General features: G+C 40.4%; 1 protein-coding gene across 16 annotated transcripts in view; it reads left to right on the top strand.

Moving 5' to 3' along the window:
- LOC129783098 (spindlin-Z) overlaps positions 1-18317 on the top strand; it is a 97546-nt gene that overhangs the window by 74766 nt on the left and 4463 nt on the right. For all 16 annotated transcript variants that reach the window (XM_055792804.1, XM_055792802.1, XM_055792793.1 and 13 more), the window contains 3 exons: positions 2762-2810; positions 15777-16030; positions 17025-17258. In XM_055792804.1, coding sequence (XP_055648779.1) covers positions 2762-2810; positions 15777-16030; positions 17025-17258 — 537 coding nt within the window. The remainder of the gene's footprint in view (positions 1-2761; positions 2811-15776; positions 16031-17024; positions 17259-18317) is intronic.

The following is an 18317-nucleotide window of genomic DNA, read 5'->3' as shown; positions in this document are numbered from 1 at the left end:
TATCCTTTGTTCCCTCCTTTTCATTATAACTGTTATTATTATTAATATTATTGTTGTTGTTTTGTTTTTATTTTATTTCAATTATTAAATTGTTCTTACCTCAGCCCTCAAGTTTTACATTCCAATTCTCCCCACCCCTCTAAGGTGAGGGTAGAGTGAGCAAACAGCTGCGTGGTACTTAATTACTGGACAGGGTAAACCATGACAACTATATTCACATTATTCATCTAAATGCCATAACTTTGTGTATTACTGAGCAGTTCTCAGCGTATTTAGTTGGTTTTTGTTTGGAGCTAGGTACATGGACAAGCGAGTTCTTGAAATCAGTCAGGAACTGTCAAGCTCTTTTTCACTTAACAATAAAAAAGGGTAGTCTCAAACTCTTAGTTCAGTGTTGTTGTAAATATTTGTTAGTTTGCTATGTGCCATTTCATGCATGAAGATGGTGTATGGATAGCCGAACAATTTTGGACATAATTTAATTTGAGAGAAAAACCATCTGACTATAGAGCTTAAGTCCTATCAAAAATAAGAGGTGCCGAAGATGAGCAGTTACTGAACAGGGCAAACACTTATTCTGAGTAGCATGCATAGCTTCTCCTTTGTGGTTTTTGCAGCTTCTGTAAATAGATCTTCCTTCAGTATACCTGTAGAGTTCCTTTTGTTTTGGAAGGTTAAATGTGTTGCGCTGTATAAGATTCAGAGTCTCTGAGCAGAGGACAGAAAACAAGTTTGTGCTGAACCACCCTGCTGAATATGTGGGTGTTATTTCTATAGCATTTTAACTTCCTGAGCTGATTTAGTTAAATCTTGCCTTGTGTCATCAGCCAGTAATGGAAAATGTGAAATCTGTGTGTTCTAGTTCTTTTACTTTGTGAGAACATGTTTCTTTTTTTAAGAAGTATGTTTTTAAACTTTTTTCCTCATATAACTAGGGTGGCTTATGATATGATGAGAATGCTTGTTTAGTGGTTGCAGTCAAGTCCCAAAATCTTTTGGGTTTCTATTCAGACTTTTTGTGATACCTTTTTGTCGCGGCGGAGGGAAGACACAGTCACTCAATATGAGTGATCAGCAGACTTCGTTTATTGAACCTTACAGTCACCTTTTATGCCTTCTTATAATTAGCTCATACATATTACAAAAGTTAAGCTCATTATTGGCTAGTTGCCTAAATACCAAGCCCGCCCCTAGTTTCTCTTCTGTAGTTTTCTGTTCCCACCTGCAACATTCTTTTCCCACCGCGATCTTCCTGTTATTAGTAACAAGGACAGCCAAAGACAGTGTATTTTGCTTTACTTCAGATAAGCTGAGAGCGATGTGCATTTTTGTCCAGCCAGCTGGACTATGTCTATGTGACCCTTTTCAGCTAGCCAGTTATCCACACCTTTTATTTTATTTTCTAGCTGATAGTTCTTATAAACATGTTCAAAAGGAAGTTCTATTTACTTGTTCTTTTAATAGTCAAAAATTGCAAATAGGATCTTTACTGTAGCTATTTGCATGGAGATCCTCATTTCTGAAAACTTAAAATTCCAGCTGTTGTTAAAACTGGAGTTGCATCTTTCCATGGATTCAGTACAAGCTTGAGTGTTGGAAACAAGATGTATGTAGTCTTATTTTAATTCTGCCATTTCTGTCACTTGATATATGTCCTCTTTATTTCTCCATCTGAAAATCCAAAGATTAAAATACTTATGAAAATTTTTAAGGTTAATTGCATTTTCAGTGCATAACTCTTGTGACATTACTGCTATTATGAAAATTAATTTTCAAAATACATATGCCAAAGCTATGCTTGGAACATGCACATAATGTTAAAGAATTTGTTTGGATCTGTAGAGAAACCTCAAGTATTTCTCTGTAGGTGTGAATTTAAACATCTATAGATTAAATTCTGAATGTGTTTCTACAGATACATGAGGGGGTTTTTTATTGATAACATGCATGTGTCCATTATCTCTGAATGGGTTCTTTCAGATATTCTATATGTAGAGGGATTAATGTTTAATATCAACTTTAGGGTTTTTAAGTTATTTGACATTACGTGGGACTTTGATTTAGCAGAATGATACAGCAATTTACTTAAATCACAGTACAGATTACATTTGGCAGAGTATAGCAGTTGCAATATACAGTTGAATCATGATACAAATGTGATTCTCATTACTGGTCTCCATCACGATGCTGGGCATCCCCAGTCATTGGGAATGAATATGTGGGTTGAATCCAGCTCAAGCCTGTTGTTCTCTTCAAAGTTCTTTTGGTTGTACAGTTTTTATACTGTATATGCTATACTAAGTCTTTATGCTCTGTTTTGGCTCTACACTTACTTTTTATACTGTTCGGCTGAACCGTGTATACACCTACCTGTTCTGGCCTTGCTAACTCAGGAAGATATGTATTTGCTGCTTATTATTATTATTATTAACTCAAGGGCAGTTACACAGCCATTTGATTCCCTCAACTTTTGTAGCCATTTATCTAGAAGAAAGACTACCTCCCATCTCCTTTGTGTTAAGTTCAGCTTTTTGTAACAGTTGTCATCAGTCACTCCCTACTTCTTCACTTAGCTTCATGAGTACATAGTCTTTGCCTGTCTCCTCAGAGCCTCCTTCCATTGTACGAGCTCACTGATCAATCACAACATGAAGTGTTTACATTTTTTTACTTGAAAAAGAGAACTTTTCTGTAAGACACCTTTTTGACATTGTGTATAAACACACCTTATTGTTCAATAATTCCATCATTTATATTGCAGGTCATGCAGGAGTCTCTGCGAGCATGATGAAGAAAAGAACTTCCCACAAGTAAGTTGCTAATATCTTTCCTAAAGTATAATTCTCAATAATTGGAAGTACCTTTCTAGAAATATATCTGTGTTGTTCCAGTCATTTTGCTCTTGAAAATCATGTGGAGTAGTATTCAGACAGTGTATGTATGTAGAGTCAGACTTTAATTCTTTTGGGAGGACAGTGGAAAAGAATGCACCATTAGTAGAGTTCTAAACATCATTTTGAATGTTACTCTGAGAGAAATTATCCTGTCAATACAATTCTGTTATTTATAATTCAAAGACAAGAGGTTACAAGCCAGAAATTGGGCACATGTACTCTAGGATTCATTACAGCTTTAGTTTTTCAAAAGGATTTTTCACCTTTTTTAAAAAAATAAAGAATATACTGAAATACTTCTATAAGGTGGCTGCTATTTGTGGGAAAGATACTTGTTTGTCCTATACATTCATGGCATATCTGGCTGCTTCTCTGGTGGGTGAACTCTAAAATAAGCTGGGGAAAGGTGAAATTTATTAAAATGTTGCTAGTTATATTTTGAGTATGAAGTCCTATAGTGGTGATATACAACATGCATCAATCCAAAGCAATTTGTCTGGCAGAAATGTCTTCTGTAATTATCATTTGAATTAGTATTAACTGTTTCCCAGACACAACAGCTGATGTAAAGCTACTATAATTCCTTCCACCAACTCTTCACTATTCAGTCTTGTCTATCTCCTTACAAGGCAAAGATAAACATTTATTTGTCTGGAGCCAGGTAGAGTTAAAATTTAATTTCTCTTGTTCTTTTTCAACCGCTCAGAGAAAGGAGTGTATGATGGGAAGACTATCAGAGGTGGGTTGCCTTTTGTACTTGAGGGTGGCTAGATTTGTCTTTATTGTTGTGTTGATATACACTTATTTAAATACCTAAATAGGTTGTATTTTTTTTTAGTATAAAGGCTTTTATGGGGCATTTTAAGTCATGATCCTAAGTCACATGATTTTGAGGAATCTAACTTAAGCGTCCAACTGAGTTTTATGTTAATTTAGCCTAGTTTAATTGTTTAAGAATTGTTTGGTAAAGGTTTTATTTTATACCAAACCAAGATGACTTTGTGTGCTGCTTACTGACTTCTGTGAGAATGACAGAGACTAGTATAGAGTTGTTTTTATTTGATATTCATTGCTTACATTTTTTAAATGAACAGTAAGTAGTGCTGTAGACATGTTTATAGTAAACAAGCGGGTTATGGATCACTATTTTAAAATGTATGCTGATACTACTATGAGCTGTTACGGCAGACCATGAATTAGTAATGCATACTTTGTCATTGATTTAGTTATGATGACTTTTACATTCCTCATTTAAAGAGGAACAAGTCTACTGGCACTTGAAGGCCATAGGTGAGATTCTAAACTAGGTTTAGAAGTTCATGGGGGAGGGAAGAGCCAACAGGATGGAACAGGGCATGGTCCAGTAACTGAGGAAGTGATAAAATGAGCTGTGTGAATTAGTCTTCTGAATTCTTCTTAACTAAAATGATAGTTAACCATTGACTCTTTTGGAAGGAGGTCCCATGGTTATAGGTCAGCTGCAAAAGGGCACTTCTTCTGAGTGCTCTGTCAGTGTCAACGGGTAGTGACAATCTCTGAATATGAAGCTGACCTTATTTGTGTCAGATCAGTCAGTAGTCTTGGCTGTCATCTTTTCCACCCTTGGTGCATAAGGAAAGAGTACACAAAACAGTGTCAGTATAAAGTCTTCCTTATGCTCTCCAGGTTTCTCATAGTTGGCAGTTCAAGGACTTTGAGGTAGAGGTTGTATCTGCAGTTTAAATACCACTGTACTTATCCCTTGTGAATTTGTGATCACAAACTAACTTCTTGTGGCGGGTTATACTTTGCTATGGGCCAAATTCCCACCCATCCACTTATTCACCCTCCTCAGTGGGGGAAAATAGGATGAGAAAACTCATAGGCACAGTCAAGATAAAGACAGGGAGATTGTTGACCAGTTACTGTCACAGGCAAAACAGGCTTGACTTAGGGAAAATTAATTTATTGTGAACTAAAATAGATTCAGGTGGTAAGACACAGGAAGACAAACATTAAAACACCTTTCCTCCCCACTTTCCCATGCTCAACTTCACTCCTTCACTCCAGACTCCTCTACCACCTACTATCCCCAGGGTGGTACAGGGGAAATCAGGGAAGGAAGTTTACAGTCTGTACATAATGGTTGCTCTCTGCCACTCCTTCCCTCTTGTACTTTCCCCCTGCTCTAATGTGGGTTCTCTACATGCCACAGTTCCTGTCAGGAAAATCTGCTCTAGCATGGGCTCTTCTGGGGGAGACAGTCCCGTCAGGAAAACTCTGCTCTGGCATAGGTTCTCCATGGGTTCTCCAATGGGCCACAGTTCCTTCAGGAAATATCTAACTGCTCCAGCATGGGTCCTACACAGGCTGCAGTGTGTATATCTGATCTAGCACCATCGAATACCTCCTTTTTTGAACTTGGTGTTCCCTCTGCTATTTCTCACACTATTTTTCCCCCTCCTCCTCTGCCTGTCCAGTGGTTTTTTGCACTTTCTTAAATATGTTTTCACAAAGGTGCCACTAACTTCGCTGATTGGCTCAACTTTGGCCTGTAGTGGGGCCATTGCCGAGCAAGCTGGAACCAGCTGTGCCTGGCACAAGGCAGCCACTGACTTCTTCTCATAGAGGCCACCCCTGCAGGTGTCATCTTGAGTGTGTGTATGTGTGTTCACTACCAAAACCTTGCCATGTGTACCCAATATACTTGTAATCTTAAGAAAATTAATTTCACAACTGAATGAGGGCTTTTGAAGGATTACAGGAAGTACTTTAAAACTTCTGTCTTTAGTAATGTGCCTCATACTCTGAATACTGAGGAAAAATAGTTTATAACAGTTCTCTGATCATACAATTCCCTGTTAGTGACAGTCTGTATTAAGATCAAAATTCTAATTTGGACCCTACTTTTAATAACTTTTCTACATGACACTGTGAAATATAGAAATTGTACTGACCATTGCTACTCTGCTTCGTTTCTACTGTTTTCTAAATTTCTTTGGACTTTCCATGATCTGGTTCTGCTAATAAGACTTTTTAATGTAACAAGATTTTACTTATCAGCTTAATGCCTTCAAAATATTCAGTTGCTGATGTGAGCACCTAGAGTGCTCTAGTGTGGTGCACAGGGGAATTTCCTGAACCAGGGAAACCTCAGGGGGAGCAGAGACTCACCAGGAGCTCATGCAACAGCGGCTGACAAGACCTGAACAGGGCCAGGAGCAATGGCGGCCAAGCCCCCCCTACACCTATAAAAGAAGCCCCTATGGAGCACTAGCAACCAGGAGCACTGCAAACAGGGCGGGCAAACAGGGCATGGTGTGTCAGCAAGGGTATGGCATGGTAGTTTAAAAGGAATGGCATGCAGGAAAGGCACTGTAACTGTGCCAACCTGGCCAGGGAGCAATGGTATACACCCAGCAGAAGGCTATGTCCTCTGTAATTCTGCACCTGCCATGACTGACGCAGCTTCCCAGACAAAGCTCTGATGGGAACACACTGCTACCCAGGTGTCAGGCTACTGTGTGTGCCCTACTCTTATATCAGTATTGGATGGCAGTAGTGAGCACACCTGTGGGAGGTGCACCCAGGTAGAGGAACTCCTACACTTAGTGGCAGAGCTCTGGGAGGAGGCGAGTAGGTTGAGGAGTATCAAGGAGTCTGAGAGAGAGGCAGACTACTGGAACTGCACCCTACCTTCCCTGGGACAGGTCCATCACACATAAAGGACACATGATACAGAGGATTCCCTATCCTCTCTCCACCTGGCAGAATGTGGTGGCTTAAGGGATAGGGGGCAATGGTGACAAGTTCCTTCCCAGGTGCCCTTGCATAACATGTATGAGGCTCTGCAAGTGGACCTGAACAATGATGAGGACGATGGTTTGTCTAGGTTGGTGTCACCAAGGTTAAGTCGGCCTGTGTACTGTGTCAAAACCACTTCCATTAAGAAAAAAGAACAAGTTATTGTCATAGGAGACTCTTCTGCAGGGAACAGAAGGCCCAATATGTTGACTAGACCTACTTCTTAGGGAAGTCTGCTGCCTCCCTGGGGCCCAGGTTAAAGATGTGATGAAGCTTGCTACCATGGTACGGCCCTTGGGATTATTATCCATTATTGATTTTTCAGGTAGGCAGCAATGAAGTTGCAATAAGAAGTCCAAGGCCAATCAAAAGATACTTCAGGGCCTTGGGATGACTGGTTAAAGGATCAGGAGCACAAGTAGTGTTCTCCTCTATCCTTCCAGTTGCAGGGAATGATGAGGGAGGAAACAGGCAGACCCATCTAATCAATAGCTGTCTCCAAGACTAGTGTCACCGGCAACATTTTGGGGGTTTTTGATCATGGGTCGGTTGATATGACACCAGGCCTGCTGGTGACAGATGGAGTACACCTGTCTCAAAGGGGGAAAAGGATCTTTGCACAAGAATTAGCAGAGCTCACTGAAAGAGCTTTAAACTAGATTTGAAGGAGGAAGGGGATAAAAAACCAGGCTCACTAGAGATAAGCCTGGGGGCAGCATGCCAGTGTTTGAGGGACAGTGCACTAGCGAGGTACTTCGGTCTGCTCCACAATGTGCCGAGTACACTGGAGTACACTTGAAATGTCTCTGTATTAATGTGCACAGCAGCCTAGCCATCTCAGTGGAGGTAAGGGATGGAGATCCACATGGCAGCAAAGATGCAAGGGTTGTTGATGTGTTAGCAACCATGGAAACACCTGAGAACAGTCACAAACTAATTAGAGCTTCTCCCCCCAAAAAGGTGGCCTAACTGAAGTGCATCTACACCAATGCACACAGCATGGGCAGCAGACAGGAGGAGTTGGAAGCCATTGTGCAGCTGGAAAACTGATATAGTTGCAATCATGGAAACATGGTGGAATGACTGGCACAACTGGAGTGCTGCAATGGATGGCTAAAAAGTCTTCAGAAGGGATAGGCAAGCAAGGAGAAGTGATGGAGTAGGCCTGTATGTTAAGGAGTGTTTGACTGTCTAGAGCTTGACAATGGTGATGAAAAGGTCGAGCGTTTATGGGTAAGAATCAGGGGAAAGGCCAACAAGGCAGATATCATGGTGGGAGTCTGTTATAGACCACCCAACCAGGATGAAGAGATGGATGAAATATTCTATAAGCAGCTGGGAGAAGTCTCACAATTGCTAGCCCTTGTTCTCATGAGGGACATCAACTTACCAGATGACTGCTGGAAATACAGTGCAGTGGAAACAGTCTAGGATGTTCCTGGAGTCTGTGGTTGGTGAGTGAACCAACTAGGGAAGGCAACCTGCTGGACCTGTTGTTTGCAAACAGAGAAGGACTTGTGGGTGATGTGATGGTTGGAGGCTGTCTTGAGCACAGTGATCATTAAATGATAGTTTTCAATTCTTGGAGAAGTAAGGAGGAGGGTCAGCAGAACTACTACTGTGGACTTCCAGAGGGCAGACTTTGGCCTGTTTAGGGGCGTGGTTGACAGAGTCCCTTGGGAGGCAGTCCTGAAGGGCAAAAGAGTCCAGGCAGGCTGGATCTTCTTCAAGAAGGTAGTCTTAAAAGTGCAGGAGCTGGATGTCCCCATGTGCCGAAAGATGAGCCGGCGGGAAAGAAGGCCGGCCTGGCTGAACAGAGAGCTTTGGCTGGAACTCAGGGGAAAAAAGAGAGTTTATGATCTTTGGAAGAAGGGGCAGGCAACTCTGGTGGACTACAAGGATGTCATGAGGTTATGCAGGGAAAAAATTAGTAGGGCCGAAGCCCACCTCGAACTTAATCTGTCTATTGCCATAAAAGACAATAAAAAACATTTCTATAAATACATTAGCCACAGAAGGAGGGCTAAGATCAATCTCCATCCTTTACTGGATGCAGGGGGAAACATAGTGACAGTCTGAGTTACTTAATGCCTTCTTTGCCACAGCCTTTAATAATAAGACCAGTTGTTCTTGGGGTACCCAGCCCGCTGAACTGGAAGACAAGGACGGGGAGCAGAAAGCAGCCCCCATAATCCAAGGGGAAATGGTTAGTGACCTACTACACCACTTAGACACACACAAGTCTATGGAGCTGGATAGGATCCACCCAAGGGTACTGAGGGAGCTGGCAGAAGTGCTCACCAAGCTTCTTTCAATCATTTATCAGCAGTCCTAGCTAACCAGGGAGGTCCCAGTTGACTGGAGGTTAGCAAATGTGATGCCCATCTACAAGAATGGTTGGAAGCAGGACCCGGGAAACTACAGGCCTGTTAGTCTGACCTCGGTGCTGGGGAAGGTTATGGAGCAGATCATCTTGATCATCTTGAGTGCCATCAAATGGCACGTACAGGACAACCAGGTGATCAGGCCCAGTCAGCATGGATTAATGAAAGGCAGGTCCTGCTTGACTAACCTGATCTCCTTCTATGACAAGGTGACCCACTTAGTGGATGAGAGAAAGGCTGTAGACGTTGTTTACCTGGATTTAGTAAAGCCTTTGACACTGTTTCCCACAGCATTTTCCTGGAGAAACTGGCTGCTCATGGCTTGGATGGGTGTACTCTTTGCTGTGTAAAAAATTGGCTGGATGGCCAGGCCCAAAGACTTGTGATGAATGGAGTTAAATCCAGTTGGTGGCTGGTCACAAGTGGTGTTCCCCAGGGCTCAGTATTGGGGCCAGTTCTGTTTAATATCTTCATCAATGACTGAGATGAGGGTATCGAGTGCACCCTCAGTAAGGTTGCAGATGACACCAAGTTGGAGGGGGGGAGGTGTGGGACTGTTGATCTTCTTGAGGGTAGGAAGGCTCTGCAGAGGGATCTGGAACAGGCTGGACTGATGGGCCGAGACCAACTGTATGAGGTTCAAGAAGACTAAGTGCCAGGTCTTGCACTTGGGTCACAACAACTCCATGTAATGCTACAGGCTTGGGGAACAGTGACTGGAAAGCTGCCCAGCAGAAAAGGTCTTGGAGGGGTTGGTCAACAGCCGGCTGAATATGAGCCAACAGTGTGCCCAGGTGGCCAAGAAGGCCAGTAGCATCCTGGCTTGTATCAGAAATAGTGTGGCCAGCAGGACAAGGGAAGTGATCATCTCCCTGTACTAATCACCGGTGAGGCTGCATCTCAAATACTGTGTTCAGTTTTGGGCCCCTCACTACAAGAAAGACATTGAGGAATTGGAGCACATCCAAAGAAGAACAAAGCTGGTGAAGGGTCTAGAGAGCAAGTCTTATGAGGAGTGGCTGAGGGAACTGGGATTGTTTAGCCTGGAGAGGAGTTGGCTCAGGGGAGACCTTATCGCCCTCTACAACTACCTGAAAGGAGGTTGTAGCAAGGTGGGTGTTGGTCTCTTTTCCCAGTTAACAAGTGATAGGATGAGGGGAAATGGCCTCAAGTTACACCAGGGGAGGTTTAGATTGGATATTAGGAAATTTTTCTTCACTGAAAGGGTGGTCAAGCATTGGAACAGGCTGCCCAGGGAAGTGGCTGAGTCACCATCCCTGGAGGTTTTTAAAAGACCTGTAGCTGTGATGCTTAGGGACATGGTTTACTGGTGGTGGACTTGGCATTGTTAGGTTTACATTTGGACTTGTTGATCTTAAGGGTCTTTTCCAACTTAAATGATTCTTTAGTTGGAAGGATGGATAACCTGGGAGGAATAGAGACACATTGCTTGAGCATGCAGGAATGAAATTAGGAAAGCCAAAGCCCACCTGGAGTTGAATCTGGCAAGGGATGTCAAAGGCAGCAAGAAGGGCTTCTCTATGCAGACAGGCAACAAAATGAACACTAGGGAAAATGTGGGCCCTTTGCTCAAAGAGATGGGGGGCAAGTTTACACAGGACATGGAAAAGGCTGAGGTACTAAATGCCTTTGTTGCCTCACTCTTTACTAGCAAGACCAGCCCTCAGTAATCCCAGGCCCCAGAGAGAAAGGAAAACATACCCTTGGTAGAAGAGACTTAGGTCAGGGAATACCTAAGCCAACTGGATATACATAAATCCATGGGCCCTGAAGGGATACACCTATGAGTGCTGAGGGAGCTGGCAGATGTTATGGCAAGGCCACTTTCAATAATCTTTGATCAATCATGGTGAATGGATGTGGTGGTTCATCACACCCTGTCCCCTGGGCCACTCTACAATCTCAGGAATCCCTGTTAGGCCTTGGCCTCTGTGTAATGAGTTGGACAGTTAAGCATCCCTTGACTGTATCAGCAACTTTTGCATGGCTGAGGTGGGGACCAGCACTAACCATACCGGAAACATTCCTTATCTGAATCATAACATCCCCTGACAGCCTTGGAGTATTCCTTATCTGAATCATAACCTGAGTGGTACAGTACCACTATCACTGGATGTAAGGGATGAAAATAAGTTGACCTTGTAGAGGAACAAGGCTGAATTGGCAGAGCTGTTAGTGTACAGATAAGCGGCCAAATTTGGCAGTGAAACCCCAAGAGTGTGAACAGCTCGTAATAAGTAACTGCTTTGCTACACATAGACAAATTCCCAGGTGCTTGCTGCATGTAGGCACATTCCAGGGCAGAACTTGGGTATATAAGTGTGCCCAGGTGGCCAAGAAGGCCAATAGAAAGGACATGGTTTGGTGGTGGACTTGACATTGTTGGGTTTACATTTGGACTTGACGATCTCAAAGGTCTTTTCCAAACTAAATGATTCTATGATATCTATGAAATTAGCAGATCTGAGATTCACTGCAACTGAATGACCATTTACAATGACAGCATAACTGATGCATCAAGAACTATTTTTAGGACTTTGTGTTTTCTGGTTTTCCCGGCTCTGTGTTTTATATATGTAGGGCAATTGAAATATTGAATGTCTAGGGCAGGAGTCCTCAAACTTTTTAAACAGGGTCCGGCGCACGGATGCAGTGGCAGGCAGTCACCTGCTGCTGCTTGGTTTCCCCCCCCAACCCCCGGCGGGGGGGTTCTGTAAATACCGGGGGCCGGATTGAGGACCCTGGGGGGCCGTATCCAGCCCGCGGGCCGTAGTTTGAGGACCCCTGGTCTAGGGCATTGAAATGTTATCCCAGTCTTCAAGAATAAATTTTTGTTTAATTTTAAAGATAATTCTAATTAAACAGAAGGGAAACATTTTGGGGTTTTTGATTATAGCATCTCAAAACATTATGTACATATGTGTTACTCTGCTTATTACAGAAACAGCATACTATTGATTTAAAAAGAGGTTTGAGAAAGTTACTATTATCTTATATGGATGTATACTGGTAGATATTATTATACACCCGTTTTTTATATTATCACACCCATTTTGAAAAAGGGTAATGAGGACCCTGAGAATTACCAGCCAGTCAGCCTCATCTCCATGCCTGTTAAGATCATGGAACAGATCCTCCTGGAAGACACATCAAAACATGTGAAAGGCAGAGAGGTGATTAGAGAAAGCCAGCATGGCTTCATCAAGGGCAAATCATGCCTGACTAGTCTAGTGGCCTTTACGATGGAGCGACTGCATCAGTGGACAAGGGAAGAGCAACTGATGTCATATACCTGGACTCCTGTAAGGCCTTTGATATGGTCCCCCACAACATTCTTACCTCTAAATTGGAGAGCACTGGGCTTAACAGATGGACTGTTAGATAGATAAGGAATTGGCTAATGGCTGCATCCGAAGAGTTATAATCAACAGCTCAATGTCCAAGTGGAAACCAGTAGTGAGTGGTGTCCCTCAAGGGTCTGTACTGGGACCAATACTATTTAATATCTTCATCAATGACATAAACAGTGGGATTTAGTGCACCCTCAGCAAGTTTGACTGCACCACTCAGCTTGGTGCCATCTGCAATTCGCTTGAGGGAAGGGGTGCCATCCAGAGGGACCTTGACAGGCTGGAGAAGTGGGCACATGAGAACCCCATGAAGTTCAACAAGACCAAGTGCAAGGTCCTGCACCTGGGTCAGGGCAATCCCCAGTATCAATACAGACTGGGGGATGAAGGGATTGAGAGCAGCCCTGCTGAGAAGGACTTGGTGGTACTGGTGGATGAAAAATAGGACATGAGCTGGCAGTATGCACTTGCAGCCCAGAAAGCCAATTGTATCCCAGGCTGCATCAAAAGAAGTGTGGCCAGCAAGCAGGTTGAGGGAGGCGATTCTGCCCCCCTACTTGACTCTCGTGAGACCCCACCTGGAGTCCTGTGTCCAGCTCTGGGGTCCCCAGTACAAAAAAAGGACACGGACCTGTTGGAACAAGTCCAGAGGAGGGCCACAAAAAAAGCTCAGAGGGCTGGAACACCTCTCCTATGAGGAAAGGCTGAGAGAGTTGGGTTTGTCCAGCCTGGAGAAGAAAAGGCTCCAGGAAGACCTTATTGCAGCTTTTCAATATATAAAGGGGGCTTATAATAAAGGTGGAGAGAGACTTTTTAGTAGGGCCTGTAGTGGTAGGAAGAGGGGCAATATTTTTAAACTGAATGATGGTAGATTTAGATTGGACATAAGGAAGATGATGAGGTTGGTGAGACATTGTGACAGGTTGCCCAGAGTTGTGGATGCCCCCTCCTTGGGAAGTGTTCAAGGTCAGCTTGGACGGGGCTTTGAGCAACCTGATCTAGTGAAAAATGTCCCTGCCTATGGCAGGGGGTTGGAACTAGATGATCTTTAAAGGCTAACCATTCTACAATTATTTGTAGTCAGTTAGAAACCCATGGTTTTTTTTCTCATTACATTTTCAAATGCACGCAAAAATAGTTTTTCTTTGGAGATTCATTTGTTTGAAAATCATATTTCTTGCTTTATGAACCACTGCAAATGAGAAAGAGCAGCACAGTAGCACAGACTTCAGACCAAGTAAAACTTGAACTGCGAGTATACCTAGCTGCTGCTTGATTTGTAACTGCATTTATAATGCTTTTTGCTCTCTCCGAGTCATTTTAAAAGGTAGTTACAGATTTGAACTTAATTATGTAGTCTTTTACCATCATATTTTTTAAAATTACTGAAGCTTTTCATTAAATTTTGCAAATTTAAATGTTATGAATGTGCTTTATAGGCAGAAAGTAAAATTGACTGTGTGGTTAAACAAACATGAACAGTATTGTTTTACCTTTTTCAACTTTAACATTTTAGCTTCAGTAGCAGTTGGTTTTATTTTGTGAGGATTCCTTAAACTGGAATTAAGATTCATTAAAAGTAAATAAATTAATTGCATGCAAAACAAACTCATTTTCATTGTGCCCAAGAACCAGATCTCTCATCTCATTTCTTCAGTAATAAAATATTACTGAGACTATTATAATTTTATTAAAAAAGTAAGACTTGGGCAAGAACTAGTATTTGAACATGTATTCAAGTTTCTGTGGAAAAATAGAACCAACTTTGCAGAGGAGTTCCTCTTAACTGGAGGAGGTTAGCATTTCTATAATACTTCTAGCTTTGACAACACAGATTATGAATGCAGAGTGACCTCCTTAATGAGGTTAAATCATCATGAAAGTTACATTTGACAAAAGATTTTATGGAAGTCTGCTAAGATTTTAATGGAGAATGAAAGTCTGGAGGTGGGACAAGCTGCTGAAGGAGTTGTACATCTTGTTTTTAATAGAGTTATGATTACATCTTCAGCATTACTAATTTTATGTACTGGTTTTATTATTCTTTAAGACTAATTATGAGACTTTATTTATATGATTGTTCTTTGTGTCTTTTGGATCTCTGTTATACATGGGCTGCTCTGTGAGCTTTCATTGTTCCTGGAGACATTTCTCTTTGGTCACTGTCACTAATCTAAGTATGGATGTTGTTTTCTGCAACTGATTTTTCTTTTTTTAGATGTTGCTTTTAAGCATGCTAGCTATGTGTATATTTTATTGCCATTTAAATGAAGTGTACTATAACTGGTAACTAATCCAGAAATTAATTTTGGAATTAGCTAACATTTGTGAGAATTTTAATCAGGCAACCCTATAAATATAATTTTAGTAATGAATATGCATATTGTAACATGCTAAAATAAAGATAATATACATTTATCACCAATGTACTGTCATAATATTCATATCTTTCTTTATACGTTGTATTCACAACTGTCAATTGCTGGTTGTTTTTTTAACTGAGTGGAATAAAACTTGTGCAACACTGGTTTAGTAGGTTGAAACTGTCAATAGCTTACACTGTTTATCAGAGCAACTGATTTCACCAGAAAGAATCTTTCTGTGCAAGTTGGATTAAACTGAGGAAGGGTAAAAAGTATGTTTAATTTTTTCTCTGCTTTAAAGAGTGTCCCTTCTATTGCTGTGACCTTTGCATATCATTTTTCTTGTGTTGTACTAAAAAGGAATGTTAGAAGAATATTGTCGCTACAATGTGTCTAAAAACACTTGAAGTCAAAAATACCTGTAAGTGCAGAGGGAAGCGAAATTTCCTTCAGGTGACAACACAGGTTAGGGAATACAAATGCTTTGAAGAATTTTAGTCAACCACCACTAATGTTTCCACTGACTTCTTCCTCCTGGGGTAAGGGAATTATGTTTACTGTTCTGCAGAGAGCAACAAACTAGCAAAAGTATTATACTGTTAGGTAACATTGCTCTTTGAGACCTGATTTAGGATTTTAACAAGCAAGTTTTACTTTTGATGTTTAGTGTAGCAATGGCTAAAATAGTTCTTTTGAGTTAGGCAAACTAGTATTAGAAACTACTATTATGAAAGCAACCTTATACAAAATGTTGAAAGTGTTCCACTCCTTTTCAGTGTGGGTATTTTTTTCCTTTTCCAGTACAATATAATATGCTTTATACCCTAATTTGAATAAGGTGCACTAAGCCTTATGTGTTAGATTTTAATGTTTCTTTATTAATATGCAATAATATATTGCTTTTTCAAAGAATACAGCTCTTGTCCAGAGTAGAATTTTGAGTATGTACTTGTTTAATGTTATGTTTGTATCTGTGTACAGAAAGCATAGAAACAATGTTGGACCAAGCAAACCTATTTCTCAGCCACGAAGAAACATTGTAGGCTGCAGAATACAGCATGGCTGGAAAGAAGGGAGTGGACCTGTAACACAATGGAAGGGCACAGTTCTTGATCAAGTTCCTGTAAATCCCTCCCTCTATCTTATAAAGTATGATGGATTTGATTGCGTGTATGGACTAGAACTGCACAAAGACGAAAGAGTTTCAGCACTTGAAGTCCTTCCAGACAGAGTTGGTAAGAGGGTTTTTTCCTAAATGTACATATCTTGTCATAACATTTAAATTTTATTAAATTACTTTTCATCACATGGCAGATAATCTAAATGCTCTGTTTAATTTTTCTTGATTTCACAAAGATTTGATGATACCACAGAGCATAGTGCTGTCTTTTGTCTCTAAATGGTATGCAGTAAATTCTGTATTTTTTCTTGTTTAGAGTCTTATCCCTAACAAGCTTATGTACATGTAACATTGATATTTCTATTAAAATTTAAACTCTGAGCCAGCTGAGAAATATCTTGGCTATGTTGTCTTGTGTGTGTTTGACAGTAAGTATGTGTTTGGTTGTTGGGGTTTTTTTATGTGCTTTCTCTAGGTATTAATAGAAATGGAGGGGAAAAAAAAGCATTTTCTAAGTGAAATAATTTGACTAGTAATGAGGCTTTTATTGGTTTTCATAATTAGCACTGAATTGTTAAAACTGCAGGTTTTTCCAAACTGCAAAGTTCAAAGTTTACCTTAGTAATTACTTATTTCTGAATGGATTAAGTTCTTGTTTTTCCTGAATGCAAAGAGATCAGTAGCAATCTCTAGAATGGAGTTATGGGGTTAGGGGGAACCAAACCAAACACCTTCATTAACTTCATACAGCTGCTCTGTGATTTAACCTCTCTTTCTCCCCCGCCTCCCCCCCCCTTTAAAATACAGACTCTATTCCTTGCTATAGCCTATATTGGTCTCCCTTTACCTTGTATTATGATAGTTTGATTAATTAGGGGGTGGTATACAATGATGGAAAATGTCAATAAGAGTGTTAACATGTTAAAATAATTCTTCAGGTTCTGCAGTTCTTTGGTCTTCAACTCTCTGGAATGGACAGTATTTGTTTTGTATGTGAATTGACTGACTATCAAACAAATTTATTCATGAATCTGGATAAAGATTATTTTTTACAAAGACTTATTTCTGTACTTTTAAATAGACATACTTATGAACTGCTACCATTTCAGCTTCATCTCGAATTAGTGATGCCCACTTGGCAGATACAATGATTGGCAAAGCTGTGGAACATATGTTTGAGACAGAGGATGGCTCAAAAGATGAATGGAGGGGGATGGTCTTGGCTCGAGCTCCTATTATGAACACATGGTTTTACATTACCTATGAGAAAGATCCTGTCTTGTACATGTACCAACTCTTAGATGACTATAAAGAAGGTGACCTTCGCATTATGCCTGATTCCAGTAAGTAGGCCAGTTACTTTTTTCTTCTGGAAAGTGGCATCTCTCTTTGTATTATTGTTTGGCTTATGGTTTATGTATGGAAAAGAGAGTTGACAAACAAGGATCTTTTTAACTATCAAAACTAACAAAGGTTACAGCACAACAGAAAATACATCTGTATTAACTTCTGAAACATTTTACTTGAATCAGTAGTGAAACATGCAATAAATACAGGAAAATCCTTTTCCATAATAATTCCTAAAAGTGTCACAAATCAAGAGCCATCTCAAGGAATTGTATTTCTGAAGTAATTCTTATAGGAATAATGTTTTGGGGCTAATTAAAATAGATTAATTTAGTTTCAGTAGGCATCTTCAGTTTGGAAAGCTTTTGAATAGTTTATTGGAGGAAAGAAGCACTAATCTTTTGAAAATCATCTTCTCTCATGTATAAACACATAAAGAGGAAAAAATTTTTAATAGGTTAGGATGGGTATTTTTTCTTCCTTACTTGAAGTGAAAATTGGGTTTTTTCTATAAATATAGGAGGATTTTCACAGAATCAGTATTTTTCAAGAGATTTGGATAGCTAGTGCAATAAAAGAAATAGTTTCTCAAGAATATTGTACTCTCGTTTCTCTCTTGCACCTAAAAAGCACTTCTCTGACAGAGAGGCAGTTTTGGCTTTAAAATAAATTATTAATTAGATAACTAGTATTTGGCTATGCAGCACACTATTTAAATATTATTTAAAATTCATTCATTGAGTTTCTGAAACTGTCTTCCTTCAGATCTAGCACTGATAACAAATAGTCTGATGGCTAAGTAAACAAGTGGCACTTATTTGCATAATCTCTGTAGTAATCCTATGGTTTTAGATTTTTTTTCCAGCCTAACAAAAAACAACATATCTGTGGCTTGAAGAGAGTGAGCCACAAATGTTAATGGAAAAAGTGACTTTCCTATTCCTAAAGAAAAAAATAAAGCAAGCTCTTTCAGAGTTGGCACCTCCATATACCTTGCAATTCCGTTTTAAATTTTGCTTTGCTTTCTTCCATCTTAGAAAAAGAAGATAAAAGGC

This window comes from Falco peregrinus, chromosome W (assembly GCF_023634155.1).
Source record: "Falco peregrinus isolate bFalPer1 chromosome W, bFalPer1.pri, whole genome shotgun sequence".
NCBI lineage: Eukaryota > Metazoa > Chordata > Aves > Falconiformes > Falconidae > Falco > Falco peregrinus.
This window is presented reverse-complemented; position numbering and strand designations above follow the sequence as displayed.